Genomic DNA, 17,051 nt, shown 5'->3' on the forward strand with positions numbered 1-17,051 from the left:
CAAAATTAGACATAAAAATACAGAAATGTCACAGCACGTTATTACCTAAAAATTGTTTACATTCTCATTTTTACCATATAGTTATAAATCATTTGGAATATAAATATTGTATTTACATTTCTGCTTAAAGTATATAGATCAGTATAAAGAAGTCATTGTATGAAATTTTAGTTTGTACAGATTTCGCTAGTGCTTTTTATGTAGCTTGTTATAAAACTAGGCAAATATCTAGATGAGTTGATATACCTGTGGAAGATCTCTGCATACCGCCAGGAGTATGTGTACCCCGATTGAAAAAACATTGTTCTAGGTATCTTGAATTAAATGAAGTGTTCACTCCCAAAAAACAGCCTAGAAAAATTATTGCTAGTCAATTGATTTCATTTTAAAATATCTCCCACTAGAACTCTGAACATAGTATAATCAAAACTTCAGTTCACAATATCTACTATTGATGCTTCCTGTTTACATTGTATTAGTTCTCTACAGAAGCAAATGCTGTCTCCCCACCTTTCCCCTCTAGGGAGCTTAAAAAATAATATTTTTAGGCAGGACTCTTCATAGTAAGGAAGTTCTTCAAATTCCTCCATTTAGAGGGAAGTCAATGATAAAAAAAAGATAGAGTTCATAAATGCTGTAATGGCCTGATATGGTACTAGCGCAGAAACCCTACAGTTTCGTACTGATAAAGCACATAAATTATGTAGCAGATGTGTTTTCACATTGTATGTTGGGCTCAGCAGAGGATATAGTGCAATATACCAAAGCAGCTCCCTTTGTTCAGTTGAAGTACTGGTAGAGGAACCACTCTGCATCCTTTAGCCCAGAATCCGATCTCCTTCTTAAATTCTCAGATGGCAGATCAGACCCTGGGTAATATTCCTCAAGAAGCAGATATCCTACAGATAATGGAGCAGAGTCACTCCAGGATCAGCTTTGGCTTCTGCTGGTAGAGATGCTGGCATAGTGCTAAAGACAATAGGAAGGACATGGCATTGATTATGGTACCCTATGCTGCTCACAGCCTCCTCCACAGCAGGGCATTCCAGCAGCCAGCGCTGCCCCCAAAGTTTGTGGCCCTATCCAGAAAGAGGATCTTGCTAGAATAGCCAGGGAATGTGTCAATGCAATGTCTGTTGCTAGGTTCTTGAGGAGCTTTCTGTAGAACTTAAATCTGTCTTGCTTTGGCATAAATGTTACTGGAATCTTTGCCTGTCCAACATGAGAAATGAATTCCTCCACTGGGCCCAGAATCTTTTGCTGATACAGCAAGGTACAGTTTGTACCTTCTTGGAGCAATGCAAGTAAATCGTTGTTAATGTTAATGTTGTTGGTCAGATAACACACTCAGGAGATAGACTAATAGATTCCCAGGCCAGGAGGGACCACTGTGATCATCTGGTCTGACCTGCTCTATATCACCATAGAACTTCCCTGAAATCATTCCTAGATCACATCTTTTTAAAAACATCTAGTCTTGATTTAAAAATTGCCAGTGATGGTGAATCTACCATGATCCTTGGTAAACTGTTCCAGTGAATAATTCCCCACACTGTTAAAAATGTATGTCTTATTTCTGACCTGAATTTGTCTAGCTTCCAGCCATTGGATCAAGTTGTACCTTTCTCTGCTAGAGATTGAGGAGCCCATTATTAAATATTTGTTCCTCATGTAGATATTTACAAATTATCAAGTCACCTCTTAACCTTCTCTTTGTTAAGCTCAATAGATTGAGATCCTTGAGTCTACGGTAAAAGGCAGCTTTTCTAATCCTTTAATCATTCTTCTCGATCTTCTCTGAACCCTCTCCAATTTAGCAACATCCTTCTTGAATTGTGGACACCAGAAATGGACACAGTATTCCAGCAGCGGTCACACTAGTGCCAAATACAGAGGTAATATAACCTCCCTATTCAATATTCCCCTGTTTATACATCCAAGGATTGCATTAGCCCTTTTGGCCACAGCGTTTCACTGAAAGATCATGTTCAGCTGATTATCCAACACGATCCCGTGAGTCATCACATATGAGATTTTAATAAGAATATGCAATTAATGTGGCTGGGCTGGATAATTCAACCACAGAGAATATAAAAGCTGTGTAGGCCAAACCTAATACCATTTTAAAACACCAGCGTGTGCCTTTTCCATAGTCATCTCAGCTTCCACAGTGCAACTTTCAACAAAGAAGGGAATGTCTTTTGCACTGAAAACATATGAATTTGACCTCCACAGTTGACTGAACCAAATGCGGAACAGTGGGGTGTAATTGCACCAGTGAAGGCCATTTCTTTCTAACATCTACAAAAGTCTCTCTCTCTTTCTCTCTCTTTTTTTTGAAAGGACCGCAAGAGAGTAATTGGAGATAAAAACAAAAACTAGGATCCCTGCAGGTAAATGTGCTCTTTGCTATGCAGAGTGACTTCCTGCTAAGGCAAGTCGAGCAGCATGACTACTGAGATTGTCAGAGCGGAGCTTCTTTCTATTTCTTCTGGTAAAGCCACTGCCTAGAGATCACAAGGGTCCTTGCTGGTTTCTTAGCTGCCATATCACATGGGACTCGCATGCTCAGTGAGTCCAGCCAACATAGGCTGTGCTAATTTGTCAAGTTCCTCAAGTGTCTGGCCACCAGCTGACAGACAACAGCTGCTCCAAATGTCTTGTTCTAAATTGTAGCAGATAAACAAAGTGTTGTGAGCAGTTTTAGTTGCCATTCAGCCCTTTATCTTCATAACTAGCCACTATCAAATGAAGTCAAAATTTAACATGTGAGAAACTAGTGGGCTGTAGGATCAAGAGTAGGATCTTTTAATAAACGGAATCACCCATAGCAACATTTTCTGTCTCAAGTTTAATAAAGCAGACAGGAATTTTAGAAATATCTAAGACAGACAGATACTGTAGAAAGAAGTTTATCCCTATTTTTGAAGATTTTCATGTCCTTGATTAATTCTGTAATCTGCATGTCTACTCTTCCAGCATGAACTCACCTACACCTGCAGTGAGCTCAGTATAAATGCCTGGATGTACGGATAGACTTTATCCGAGATGAAGCCATTCCTTGAGAAGGACGTTCACTTGCTCACGTGGTGCTCAAACTATTGGTTAATCAATATAACAGTTTCTTGCTGAGAATCCAATCTCTTTTTCATTACTAAGATCAAACATGTCTAAACCTTTCTGCAGACTGAAATCCCGTACAGATCTCGCAAGATATTTGCTCCAGAACCCAATACTGTGTCTTTGGTCATGGGAGTTTTATTCTATGAAAGCTCTGCTTCCACACTCCAGGAGTGAAATCCTGGACCCATTAAAGACAATGTCAAAACTCCAGTTGACTTCACTGGGGCCAGGATTTCACCCCAAGGTTCTTTCTTAGTTGCAGTGAAGACTGCCGGATCCTTTTGAGCGTTCTAATTCAACTTCAGTTCAAAATGGGAATAAAAATAAGGAATAAAAACAAAAACATCTCAATTTCAGACTATCACAGACATGTTTTCTCTGGCTATGACGTGCATGACTTCCCTCTTGACAGGGCTGTCCTTACCCATACGCAAAATACGCAGCTGGTGCCTCTGGGAATAAATTAAACAGCCCCTTTTTAGTACAACTTTCCAAGCTGTTTCAGTTTGGACTGGATAATTTATCATCTCAATTTCCCCTAACAAATTAGAATATATATTTTCCAGGAAATATTTTCTGAATGTTTAATAGAGAAAGAGGGAATATGTAAAAATAGAAAGGGAAACTTAATACGTCTAAGGCTAATTTTATGCAATTGAAAGTTTGTTTTTACCTAATATTTCCTATTTCGAAATTCATCTCATGTAATACACAATAGTTTGCTATTATTTTGTATAAGGGAATAATTTGCTATTTTTAAAAATTGATATATTAATCAGTATTTCACTGATGAAATGTAATACATTAGTTCTTCACATGATAAAGGATCTCACTAACAATTACAAATGAGCAAACCTCAAGGTGTTTGTGCATCACAAGTCACTCAAACTATTCTTTGATAGTTTGGGCATTTCATAAAAGAACTTTGGGGAAAATAGTAGTGGGAAAGGAGGATCTGGCAAAACAGCCACATTAGACGGTACTTGAAACTCAAAAGGTTAGAGTTCGGCGTCTAATTTCAAATCCATAATGTTGAAGAAGTTCAAAATTAACCAAAATATTTTCACACAGCTCTAACTGTGATGTCTTTTGTTGTTTACACACAAGAATTACAATATGAAGAAATCATACACAGCTGCGTCCCAAATAACCATGTTCACTAAACAGACAAGACCCAACTACATAATATTGATGCTCTGATTGGATTCTGGTGGCTTTCCAAACAGAGAACACAGTATGCTGCTCTTGACTAGAGGGGTCACAAGCTATTTAAAGGTATACTACCCCATACTGCTTAAACTATATGATTGTTACTTATATTACTAGGGTTTAAGAGCTCCTAAAGCGCATCCTGTGAAGAAGAGACTACATTCCTTATCATGGTTGGTATCACAGAAAACCATAAATGTCAAAGGGGCAACAGAATCTTTCTTTCAAAATTAAGAAAAGCTTAACTCCTCATTTGGGCCCCAATTTAGGAAGCTGTTTAAGCATGTGCTTAAATTTAAGTACAAGAGTAGTCCCACTGAAGTCAGTGAGACTGCTCACATTAGGTGTGTGCTTCAGTATCATCCTGACTCAGGTCCTCAGATCACGAGGGACAGTTTATGATTCCAGAAGGCTGGAGTAGGCATACTACACACGTTTAACCTCCATCCTCCATTAGTGATGCAGATTAACAGTGGTTAAAATGGTTAACAGATAATTGAATAAATATAATTGATAAATTGAACAAATGGGGTCTAATCTCATATCATTTTTTATTTCGGTGACTTCAGTGGTGTTCCTCCTGATTTACACTGGTGGTGTTAGAGCAGACAGAATCAGGATCTTAGTTTTTATCAGTATCACTTTATTAGACCGCACAGGTTAGCTATAAGATGTTCCTGTAGTGTTCATGTTAAGTCTTTAACTACTAACAGTGCACAAGAGATTTGTGCCGTCAAGTAGTTTCTGAGCAGGTGCAGACAGAGTAGTGTAGACCCTGAAGCCATGTCTACACTAGCAAACTTACACCGGCACAGCTGTATGGATGCAGCTGTACCATTGTATGATCGCTCATGTAGCCACTCTGTGCTGATGAGAGAAGCTGTCTCGCCAGCATAGCACTATGCACACGTGCACTTATGCTGGCAAAATTTACAACACTCGGCGGGAGGTAGAGGCTGTTTTTTCCCTCACACCCTGGGCAACATAAGTTTTGCTGACATAAGTGGTAGTGTAGACATGGCCTTAGTCTCTGGGGAAGATTGCAGAAGGACAGCTACTATTGGGCAGGGCCGCCCAGAGGGGAAGGAGAGGGGGGCAATTTGCCCTGGGCCCCGCAGTGGCCCCCACGAGAGTTTTTCAGGAGGCCTGGAGCGGGGTCCTTCATTCGCTCTGGCGGCCCCGGTAAACTCTCGCAGGGCCCAGGCCCCCAGAGCTTCTTATGCTCCAAGTCTTCGGCAGCCGGGGGGTCCTTCCGCCCTGGGACCCGCTGCCGAAGACCCCAGGCCCCCTGAATCCTCTGGGCGGCCCAACTATTGGGCATAGGCACTGTCCTTGGTTGTGAAGGCTGCTTCCCTTCATTGTCACTGAATGATAAGGGGCAGTGGCTAAGATGAGAGAATGACAATTTATGAGGATAAAAAGTAGAAACGATTGAATGAAAGTTTTCTTTAAAAAAACAAAAGTACTTTTTCTTTGTCCTGGTGTCATGATTGACTGCCCCTAGTGTATACTTCAGCCTGCTGGGAAGGAGCAAAGGGAGCATAAATGCTGGAAATCTCGAGATCAGAAAATAGAGTGTCTTTAGTGTACTACATTAGCAAATATAAAAGGCACTTTGTTGGTATGATACAGAGGCAGAGCTAGATTCTAACTGACCTGTATGCTGATGTGGTCTGGTGGAAAGGGAGTAAGGAGTCTCTCCTCCCTCTTGTGCATTTGCACAGAAACTGGCCAGAAATGCACTCCACTCCACTCAAGGGACTACTCCAGAGACATTTCCCCAGGGCAGTGGTCTCCAAAGTGGAGTGCGCAGGAGGATTCTTTGGGGTGCATGGCAGTTCGGGCGGGAGTCCGAGCACCTTTTTTTTTTTTTTTTTTTTTTGGCTTGGGGAGGCAGAAATAGCACAGCAGGGGGTGCATGCTAAAAAAAATTTATTGATAGGGGTGCGCGATCAGAAAAGTTTGGATACCACTGATCTAGGGAGGTAGGGAAGGGAGAAGGTAAGCAAAGCTGTAGCTCCATCTGTCATACATGCCAGCCAATACACTGTCTGATCCCACCAGGATAGATGTAGGAGATCTCTGAACACTTTAAAAAGGTATTGCAGTTTGTATACTTCCGTACACTTATGCAGCTTCAGGAGGCAATCTGATTCTGGGACAATGTCGCTGGCTCTCTCTCCAGGGCAATGCAACTTTCCCAATTGATGACTGTACCTGTATGACATATTCTAGCCCTCCATAAATACAGGAAATCAAAGATGGATGGTGCAGTTTTTCTTACAGGACAAATTAAAAGAAACTACATGCAGAACTCTTATACAATAGGGTAAGCTTGAAAAAGCTTTTTGAAGGGAGGCACAGGACTTTTTCTCCAACATTATGTAGCTCATTTTGACAGGAATAAGTTTTACTTCATCCAGCATGCAAATTAGATGGTCTAAGGTATGAGCATCCTTAGAAATTCAAACCCTGATCTGTGAGATCATTTTCAAAGTAAAGTGATACATACAGTATTGTATTTCACTGCATTTGTGCAGTGTGAACACCTCTGTTGGTGTATTTAACACATAGGTTTAAGTGCATATGGATGATTCATTTTGCCTATGAATTATATGTAAAGTGCAAAATTTTGCTCTCTTTTACAGGTTGTAATTGCCATGGAATGTATCTTAAAGATGCTGATATTTCCATATGAGACATCTAATTGGGCGGTTGTCTCAGGAATGTGTGCATAAAAATAATAATAGGGCTGAGAAGACAATTCTCAGCCCAATATTTGGTCCCTGGCAAGGGTGGCGCAGACGGGGGCAGTAGAATCTAGTGCTCCCACAATGGAACTATTGCATGGGCTGACCTATGTTTATGCCCTTGGGCATCATTCCACTATGCACTCTGGGAACCAGCGTGCTCTGTAAACTGCATGCAAGTGCATGAGAGCAGGACCCGGAGTGGCTGGAGTGGCCACTGCAAGCACCCGGGATCCCGCCAGGGAGCAGTTAGAAACTGGGATGATAGGGCTGGGAGGAGCAACCCCTGGTAGCCAGCAAGAGAGATGCAAACTGCCTCAGTCCCTCTTCCCAGTCTAGAGCCCAGCTGAGTCTCAGTAGCTCCCCTTGCTCCCCATGCAGAGCAGCCACTCTACTACCCCTCCATTCAAAGCTAGCTTCAGCCATCTCTGGTGCCTGGCTACAGCAACTACTGCAAGGTATTGGAGAAGAAGCACTACCCACTATTCCCCTCTCTCCTGCTCCCATGTGGAATTTGGTGTCAGGGATAGGGTTGCCAACCTTGTAATGTTTAAAAAAAGGACATTCCAGCCAGAGTGCCGGAACCTCCCTCACCCCCCCTCTTCCCCCAAGGCCCCTCCCATCCCACCTCGTCCCCTGAGGCTCCACCTCCCATTTGATGCTCTTCCCCACTGCCTCTGTTGCTCTCTGCTTTTCTCCTCTCCCCAGATTGGGAGGGACTTGCCTGCAGAGCCGGGGCTGGGATCTGCAGCTGCTTGACAGAGGTTGGAGATGGCTGAGCAGGGGCTGGCGTAGGTGATAACCCAGTGTCCCACCTGCAGTAACCAGACTTTACTGTCAGGTCCCCTTTTTGACTGAACTTTCCAGTTGAAAACTGGACACCTGGCCACCTTACCAGAGTCGGGGATCTATACTGTGCTTGAATTCTGGCCACATCCCCAATATATAAAGGTCCCCGTGCTTGTTTTCTGCTTTCTAATCCATGAGTGCAGAGATAGCACATTGTTTATGCTCTGTTTGGATCTTACACAGCCACAGTGACACTCCGCATTTGGGCCTAAAGGAATATCTTCATTGCAATTAGAGGTGTGACTGCAACATGTGTAGATTACCCGAGCTAGCTTTCATGTAGCTCGCTCAAATAACAATAGCAGTGGCAGCGTGGGCTGAACAACCTTTCCCAGGACCCTGGGTATGTACTCAAATGCTAGACCCTGCTGTCAGAGCTTCACTGCTATTGTTATCAAGCTGGCTATATCAAAGCTAGCTCTGGTATATCTACATGTGCTGCAGCCACACCTCTGATTGCAGTACAGACAGACCCTCTGTGTGCACATACAAATTCAGGAAAAGCAGAGGAAAAACCTCACACATCCTCACCTACTTGGGAAAATAATTCTATTGCAGATCTAAGTGCTGAAAAGCCTGAGGGGGCGAGACCATTTCTCATGCATGTGATATGGCATGAGGTACAAAAGAGACAGGGTCAAAGGACGCGCCACATGTGCCCGGGGCGGGCTGGGGGGCGGAGGCTCCATGGGGAGGACACCGCGTGGGGCCGGGGTGCTGTGTGCTATTCCGCAGCATGACCGGGGCCTGCTAGTGGTGGCTGTGGTGATGTTGGGGCCGTGCTGAACATGGGGCGCGATGGCTGAGGAGCTGGCCCCTTCGCTCCTCCGGCCGCACCTGCCACCCACACACCCCCCCATGGCTCCTCTGGCTATGCTGCTCCCAGCACCGGCCCTGCAGGTGCTGCTTTTGGAAAATGTGCTGAGGGGAAGCGACTGCTTCCCCTGCACCCCGCTAGCTACGCTACTGACCTTAGATCAGGAATAAGAGTAAAGTGGGGAAGAGGTGTAATGAAGATAAATTCATTAAAATTTGTGAATCACTCAGTGCTACAGTGACACATGCCATAAAGAAGACTATGAGGAAATTAATAATTCCTTATTCATTGCAAGGGTTATATTATGTACAGCTTATAAGTGTGGGGAATTACACACTGAATGATTAAAAAGAAAAAAAATTGAACAGCTGTCTTGGTCACTGAATTCAGTCCAGTCTATGTGTTGAATGAGGCTGGAAGCTTTAATTACATGTGATCATGTAATTTAAAAAAGGTATAATAATGCATCCACACAAGGGGACATGAATTAAGGTTTAGTAAACAAGTCTATCTGTCTCACTTCTGGCATTTCCTAACTTTGAGTGATTGATTCTGTAATCTAAATGTATTTTTAACGTAATGTTTTATTAACTTTGGATAATAAGTTGACCCTTTAGTGCATGAAAATTTACATGGGAAGTTGCCCACATGGGTTTTCCACTGAAAATTGAAAGTAGATGACTAAGAGATTAGCACTCTCTTTTCCCTACTTCTGTGTGAACATTTTAAACCCATTAAAAAAAATCTTATATAACTGCATATCTACTTAAATATCCTTGCTCCTGTATATTTATGCGTGGCCCCATTTTTTGATGTCTAGATGTGCAACTGATGCACAAAGTTTTGAAAACACCCCATTGTGCTTAATCGGGGGCAGGGAGGGAGTTCTTTTTTCTTTTTTTCTGTGTCAAAATAGTTTTATTAGATGATATAGTTACCTCATATCATGTACTTGATTCTTTTTTTTAGGGTTAAGTAGGAACACAGAGTGTACTATTGGAGAATACCTTTGGTCTACATTTGTATTGGCTTACACACGTATTAGCTTATATCAGTAAACACCCAAGTCACAGTGTAAAACTCTAAAGAGACATATAACAGTTCAACATACAGATTGCATAATCGCTTCAGTAAAAAAAAAAATTATGTGTGGATGTCCCATAACCTGGCTTTAAATTTCATAGTGATACAGAACTATTGTTCTTGATGCTAATTCTAGCCCGCAGATGCAGTGCAGCAATGTGAAAACTTTTGGTTTCTACTTTTCAGTGTATTAAATGACCTGTGAATGCATTTGAAGCTTTCTATGTTCCAGCCCCTCAACACGAATTAGCACTTCATCTGTGTTCAGAATGAATGGACTAGTATACCTTAAAGAAATCAGCTTTTAAATTTAAAACACTGCATAGCAGCATCACATGCAGATGATTAATGACTTAAACAGTGCTTGAATGACTTTAGACAGCCATCTGAAAGCTTGTTAGGGGACTGGTCCTTCAGGGAGCAGAGCACTTCCTGAAATATGCTGAGGACCATCAATGCCATTCACCAGCATATAGGACTGGCCTTTAGTTCAGAAGGTAAAAGTACAGTATGTGCTGGTGTGAACATGGTGCCTGGAGGGGCCACACTGAGAATGTTTACTCAGGGCAAACTGTAAGGAATAGGGCAGACAATTCCCAGAACTGGCAGTTTAGTCTATAATTAATTAGATTCACCCAGCTAGTAACCATATAGCTTCTGTAATACCACACTGGTTACCAAGAAGCCAAACTACAGTCCCCTTTAAGCAATCCAACCTTTGACTTCCATCCAGACAGACAAGTCTAATATAGTGAGGAGTTATTGAAAGCCTTATTCACCATATTTAAAGTTCTACCAGTCCCAAGGGACCAGACCCATTGCCCACTAGGTCAATGAATATTTCACATCTCACCCAAATACATCCTTACAGCCAATCCTTATTAAGTAAATCTAAGGTGTAGTAATAAAAGAAAAAAGAAAGATTTGCATATGGTTAAGAGATCAAAATACATACAAGTGTGTGTAAAGTTCTTAGATTAGTTTCAAAGCAGAGATGGTGAGGCTGCTGATTTGTAAAAGTCTTTCTGGAACCAATTTAAAAGGATACAGTCCAAGTGCAGAGTTTGTTCAAATTCTTCCATGAGAATTCCAAGGTAAATCCAAAGAAATCCTGGAGATCTCAGTCTTCTGGTTTAGACTTTCCCTGTCAAAGTTTAAACAGATCTGAAATAAAAAGGATCAGGCTCGATGTTTCCTTTATAGTTGAAGCCATTGGATAAGTCTCTTGACAGCAATTGCCACAGCAGGTTCTTTGCTTTGAAGTTAATCTCCTGTTTCCTATGCATACACAGGTAACTAATTGTATTCATTAACATAAGGCAGTTAACCAATCAAGTTGTAAAGGCAGTTCATTATGGCATAGACAATGAAGCTGAAGACAAATGTAAATAATATCATTTCCTACAGTAGCCTATGTCTTTGATCTTAAGGTTAATTGACCCGTTCACATGCAATTAAGACATGAAAGGGAATTAGTATCTACAAACTAATCTGGTTACATTGTTAACTTCTAACAAGATATAGGTAAACACAAACCTACAACATCCACATTTTGATTCTCTAACAAACAATACAAGCAAACATATTAAAGATTCTAGTCTACTTAACATGGCTTTGAGAACTACCTACAAGGAATGGCCCTATTTACCGTTTCAGTGCCTCCTGTTAAGTTGGTATGGGTCACACACAAATTGACCAATCTGTCAGTGTCACAGCTGGTAATAGAGAAGACATACTGGCTGTCATTCAGCTACTTTCAGGCAAAGAATAAAATGGTGGCCAAGTTTTCAAATTTAGCCATGTAATGTGCCTACTGCAATGCTATAACTGATCACTCAAATGGACACATAGGTGCCCAACTACCCAGTTTACATGCCTATATGCAGATTCGAGCAGCCAAATATGGATTTTGCACATTCTGTTAAAATATCAATGTTTGAAAATTGATTTCCCTGGGCCATATTTTGATTGCAGTTACATTGGTGTAAATTTGAAGTCGCTGGGCATGTTCCTCAGGTCTGGCTGAACCCTGGTTGGTACAGGACTCAAGGAGGTGCAGGCTAAGGTGGCCTAGTCCCTAGTGCAATTTAGAGAATCCCAAGGGCTGCTCTGAGTTTCACCAACTGGTAACAGCCCCCCAAAGGGTTGTTTCACCAGCCAGGGATTACGGGAGTTCAGCAGTGCTCCAACCATACCAACAACACTAGCCCATTGCTGTTACTCCAGAGTAACGCCAGTGTAATTGAAAGAATAAATAAAGTTTCCTCTCTCCTCTTTAAAAAGAAACACGATGTTGCATAAAATATGCAGTTCTAAGACTCCCAAGACAGTATTGGTTGTGAGTGTTGCTGTTATTCCCATTGATCTTTCATGAAGCTAAACAGCACAACATTCATTCATTTGCATGTCATAGCAGAGTTCAGTATTATTTTTGTAAATCTTCTAACGTAATGACTACAGAACAGGGTGTAATTTCACTTTTCATTTTGCCCCCTTACTTCTAACTGTAGAGATGATAATTATTATTAGGCCACGTCCAGACTACCCGCCGTATCGGCGGGTTAAAATCGATTGCTCGGGGATCGATATATCACATCTAATCTAGACGCGGTATATCGATCCCCGAGCGCACTTATATCGATTCCGGAACTCCATCAACCCCAACGGAGTTCCGGATCGACACGGAGAGCCGCGAACATCGATCCTGCGCGGTGTGGACGGGTGAGTAATCCGATCTTAGATAATCGACTTCAGCTAAGTTATTCACGTAGCTGAAGTTGCGTATCTAAGATCGATTTCCCCCCCCCCAGTGTGGACCAGCCCTTAGACTGCAATTGTCCCCAAAATGTGTTAGGTGCTTTAGTGTGATATGAAATGAACTACATATTTGTGGCAAGATCCTTATTTATTGGAGTAGATGGTAAAACTCCCTTTGACTCCAAATGGGGCCAGGATTTGGTTCTTGGAAAGTAGAATGCTGTGTAGAATGCTGTGTAGAATTCTTTATTAATTCTTGTGTTTACATCTCTTCAGGGGATGAGCACTCCCGGGAATCTCCAGCCCCAGCAGAAGCACAGATGCAGGCTGGGGTGGAAGTCAGTGGAAGGGGAAATCGTTGCTGTTGGAAATGCTCAGTGACCCAACTCAAGAAATTTTTCTGGGGAGTGGCTGTGGTCCTGGGTGTCTGCTCCTCCTGGTCAGGTTCAACCCAGCTAGCAAAATTGACCTTTAAGAAATTCGATGCACCCTTCACTCTGACCTGGTTTGCAACAAACTGGAACTTTTTATTTTTTCCTTTGTATTATATTGGACATGTTTTCAAATCAGCTGAGAAACAGTCTCCGAAGCAGAGATACAGGTAAAAGAGCTTTGTGTTTTCAATTTTGCTTTCATAATACTTGAATATTGCTGTACCCCTTGAGTTGATATTTTATTCAGATCACTTTGTTAAATCAATATTGAATGTTTTTCTTTTTGGCATTGTTAAAGAGGGTTCTGAATTCACTAGTGAAGGCTTGCAAGTGGAGTATGCTTTTTATTCCTTCTATGAATTTATTCCAAAAGAACACTTGCAGGTTCATTTCCAGTGCTTGTTTTAAAGGCATTTGATTGAAGTGTGCACTTTATTTTGTTACCTTTCTGGGGTTTTCCATCTTAGTCTTTAAAAAAATTGAGTTATTCCTCTACTTTACAGCAGACTTTCTTGCAATCTCTCCCTCATAGTAAAATGGGAAAACAGCTGCTTCCAAAACCTATGCTTCTGTGGCACCATGGATTGCCTGCAAAGGATGCTATAACATTGGGTTGGCAAATCCCTTTCATCTCTAGATATTTAGGGCTGAACTCTGACCCCAGTGACATCCCAACTACCCCATACATTTCAGTGGGGTAGCACAGTTATAGCTGAGGATAGAATTTAGCCCTTACCGTAGCTTTTTCCATCTACAAGGTGTGGATCACCTCATGGGAAGTGCTGAGTGCCTAACTCCCATTAACTTCAGTTGCAATTAAGGGCGCTTAATCAGCTTCAGGATCTGGCTCATTGTGAGGTTCTCCCCCAGTCTTGGAACTGCATTTTTCACGCCTTTTCCAGCCTTAGCTGGAAAAAACTTCTCAAATAAAATGTCTGAATTTAAGATATCCTTCGATGAATAAAAGGCTCTTCTATAGTCCAGTGATGCTTAGTGCAGCTTGCTGCAATGCCAGAGTCCAGTATTATTTCATGTAAACAACCTCCTTTACATTTATGTTTAAAAGGTACGAAGTCACCAAGTTAGTCCCATGTCAGTCTGACATCTTCGCAAATATTACCTTCCCTTTTAAATAAGTTGTAGAATCAGGAATCTAATTGGGCTATGCGGAGATGAGATGTCACTGCTAGAGACCCACTTGAAAAAGTCTTTAGGCCAACGTCAGGGCAGTGAAAACCAGGACTTGTGAACATCTTTTGTCTCAGAATACCAGTGGGACCATCATGACTTCAGAGAGGTTGCCCAGATATGAGAGCAGGTATAATTTGCTCCTTCACTGAGATTTTTTTAACTTCCAGATGTATAGTAATGGGTCAGAAACTTTCTGTAGAACTTACCTATGAAATCAGGGCACTCAAGAGGTACTGTACTCTATGTTACTATGGTAAAGATTAAAAATCATGGCATTTCATTTTGGTTAATGTTAGTTATATCTTCTTACTGTTATAACTTCATCAGGGAAATTGTGGAGGAAGGGACTTCGCCACAATTTTTCAGTTCCTATGGCAATACCAAGGAGTTTTAGAATAAGATGACGCTGTCAACACACTTCAACTTCAGCCTGCAGCAAGCCATAATGTCAATGAAATATATTTCCATTCATTTTTATCCCCCTTTTGAGAAATGAGAACTAGGCGTTAGAGATAGTGACAGTTTTGTCCAAAAGTGATCATGAATGCTAACATATTACTACCAGATTTTATTCCTTTGGTTTGCTTGTTTGTTTGCTTGTTTGTTTGTTTGTTTGTTTGTTTTGGGGTTTTGTTTGTTTTACTTTCAATTTGCTGCAGACAACCTTATGTTTAAATACCTGTGAATCCTGGTGTGAGATACTGTAGCCCTTCAAATCCCAGAGCTTAAAAGCAGCACACTAATTCTCTTCTTCTTTAAGGTTAATTAATTCTGCTGATAGTCTTATGCCTTCCATTCATTTAATTGATGACTGAGCTGAAGAAACAGTGCAAATCCTAAATTCTATTTGAGAAGTAGCTGAGATTTCATTTCAAATAAATATGTAGCCTGTTTAGTGAACAGTTGTGAAGATTGTACATTTGTATCTTTGACCAGCAGAATGAATTGTGATTAACTACTCATATTATAGCCATCTAGTGGATAGGGCACTGGATGGCTTGATAAGAGACCTGAATTCTATTTCTGTCAGTGACTTACTGGGTGATTTTGGATAACTCACTTCACCCCTCTGTTTTTCCGCCACACTTTCTCTATTTAGATTATAAACTGTTCACGGAAGGGATTGTCCCTTGTTAGATGTATATGTAGTCCCTACCACAATGGGTCCATGATCTAAATTGGGGCTTTTATGGGCTACTGCTACACAAATAATTATTAATAACATATATGCAAAATCCTATATTATGCCTGAGGAAACACACGGGTATGTTTCCTGCAGCAAGTGTTATTTATTGCCTTTTCTGCATATACGTGGTAGTACTTTTTATAGATTCATAGATCCCAAGACCAAAAGGAACCACTCTGATCATCTAGTCTGAGCTTCTGTATAACACAGGCCATAGAACTTCCCCGAAATAATTCCTGTTTGAACTAGAGCATCTGTCGTAGGAAAAGCATCCAATCTCGATGTTAAAATTGTCAGTGATGCAGAATCCATCACAATCCTTGGTACATTGTTCCAGTAGTTAATTACTTTCACTATTAAAATTTATTAGCTCAGAGAGAGGCTGATTCTATAGCCTGGTGGTTAGGGTAAGGTACTCAGTTGGGAGGGGGGAGAGTCAGGTTCAAGTCCCTGATCCAATAAACATTTAATTAGTTATACAAAGTGGAACAGCTCCAACAGGAGAAGTTAAGAAAGACCCAACCCAGATTAGCCCATAATCTGGTGGCTAAGGCACGCGCCTGGCATACGAGAAAACTTGGATCAAGTCCATTGCCCAAATCAGATGGAGAATGGATCTGAACTCAGACCTTCTATATCCCAGGTGAGTGCCCTAACTATAAGCAGGGTCATAGGTGCTGGAGCTGGTTGTGCTGCCACACTCCCTGGCTTCAAGTGGTTTCCAGAGTTTACAGTTTGGTTCAATGGCTCTCAGCATCCCCACTGTACAAATTGTTTCAGCACCCCCGAGTGGGGTTACCTAGTCCAGAGGTATTATAAAGCGGTTCAGGAGGAGATGCAGTGTCCGCACCAAAGGACATCACAGATGTATTAAATGTATTAAAACAGCCATATTATTTTACTGAAAAACTAGCTGAGGTACAAGTTGCAAACAGCCACTTATAAACTAGTTGGTAAGGATTACTGGTAGGATTCTCTCCACCTGCACAGTAACACTACAGGACCTGTAAAACCCCACTGAGAACTCCTTGTCAGAGCACAATGGGAGTATCAGTGATAATTCAGTTTAGACAATATTGATTCATTTCAAATTATATCCAGGTTGAGGGACCTTCATAATTAATAGGATGCCATTCTTCAGCTGTACTTTTGAAGATGGGTTAGGATAAACAGAAGCACCTCCATTGTCTTAAGAACTACTTTGGGCCTAATTCTTCCCTTAAACTGTAGTCCATGCTATCTCACTGAATATAAGGTAGACTTAGAACCTTAGTAAGATATTGTTTAATTCTTCATTTATCCAGGGGGAAGTTAAAGTACCTCTTAAAAATTCACTTTAGGTTTATCTACACAGGGATACTCAGGAAAATTATTCCAAATTAACTAAAGGTGTGAATTTAAAGTAGATTAGCTAAACTGTATTAAACCCCTGTGTGGACACTCTCCTTCAGAATTAGTGTCTCTAATTTGGTTTAGCATAATTCACTGTTAATAGTTTGTTAATGGGCGTCAGCAGGGCCTGCAGGAACAGTTAGACGATGGCAGGATAGTGTTGGGTAGATTTGTGAACTAAATATTTGTGTAGACAAGCCCTGAGAATAATGCCTAAATATAGGTTTATATGGAATTGGGCCAGAATACTGGTTTTAACA

General features: G+C 41.3%; 1 protein-coding gene across 5 annotated transcripts in view; it reads left to right on the forward strand.

The window, feature by feature from the left end:
- SLC35F3 (solute carrier family 35 member F3) overlaps positions 1-17,051 on the forward strand; it is a 277,816-nt gene that overhangs the window by 182,525 nt on the left and 78,240 nt on the right. For 4 of the 5 annotated variants that reach the window (XM_030556911.1, XM_030556913.1, XM_030556915.1 and 1 more), the window contains one exon: positions 12,865-13,189. In XM_030556911.1, the coding sequence (XP_030412771.1) occupies positions 12,865-13,189 (325 nt within the window). Of the gene's footprint in view, positions 1-2,304; positions 2,310-12,864; positions 13,190-17,051 lie in introns of those variants that run through there. The other variant, XM_030556914.1, reaches the window with a different exon arrangement.

The sequence above is a fragment of the Gopherus evgoodei genome, chromosome 3 (assembly GCF_007399415.2).
Source record: "Gopherus evgoodei ecotype Sinaloan lineage chromosome 3, rGopEvg1_v1.p, whole genome shotgun sequence".
Lineage (NCBI taxonomy): Eukaryota > Metazoa > Chordata > Testudines > Testudinidae > Gopherus > Gopherus evgoodei.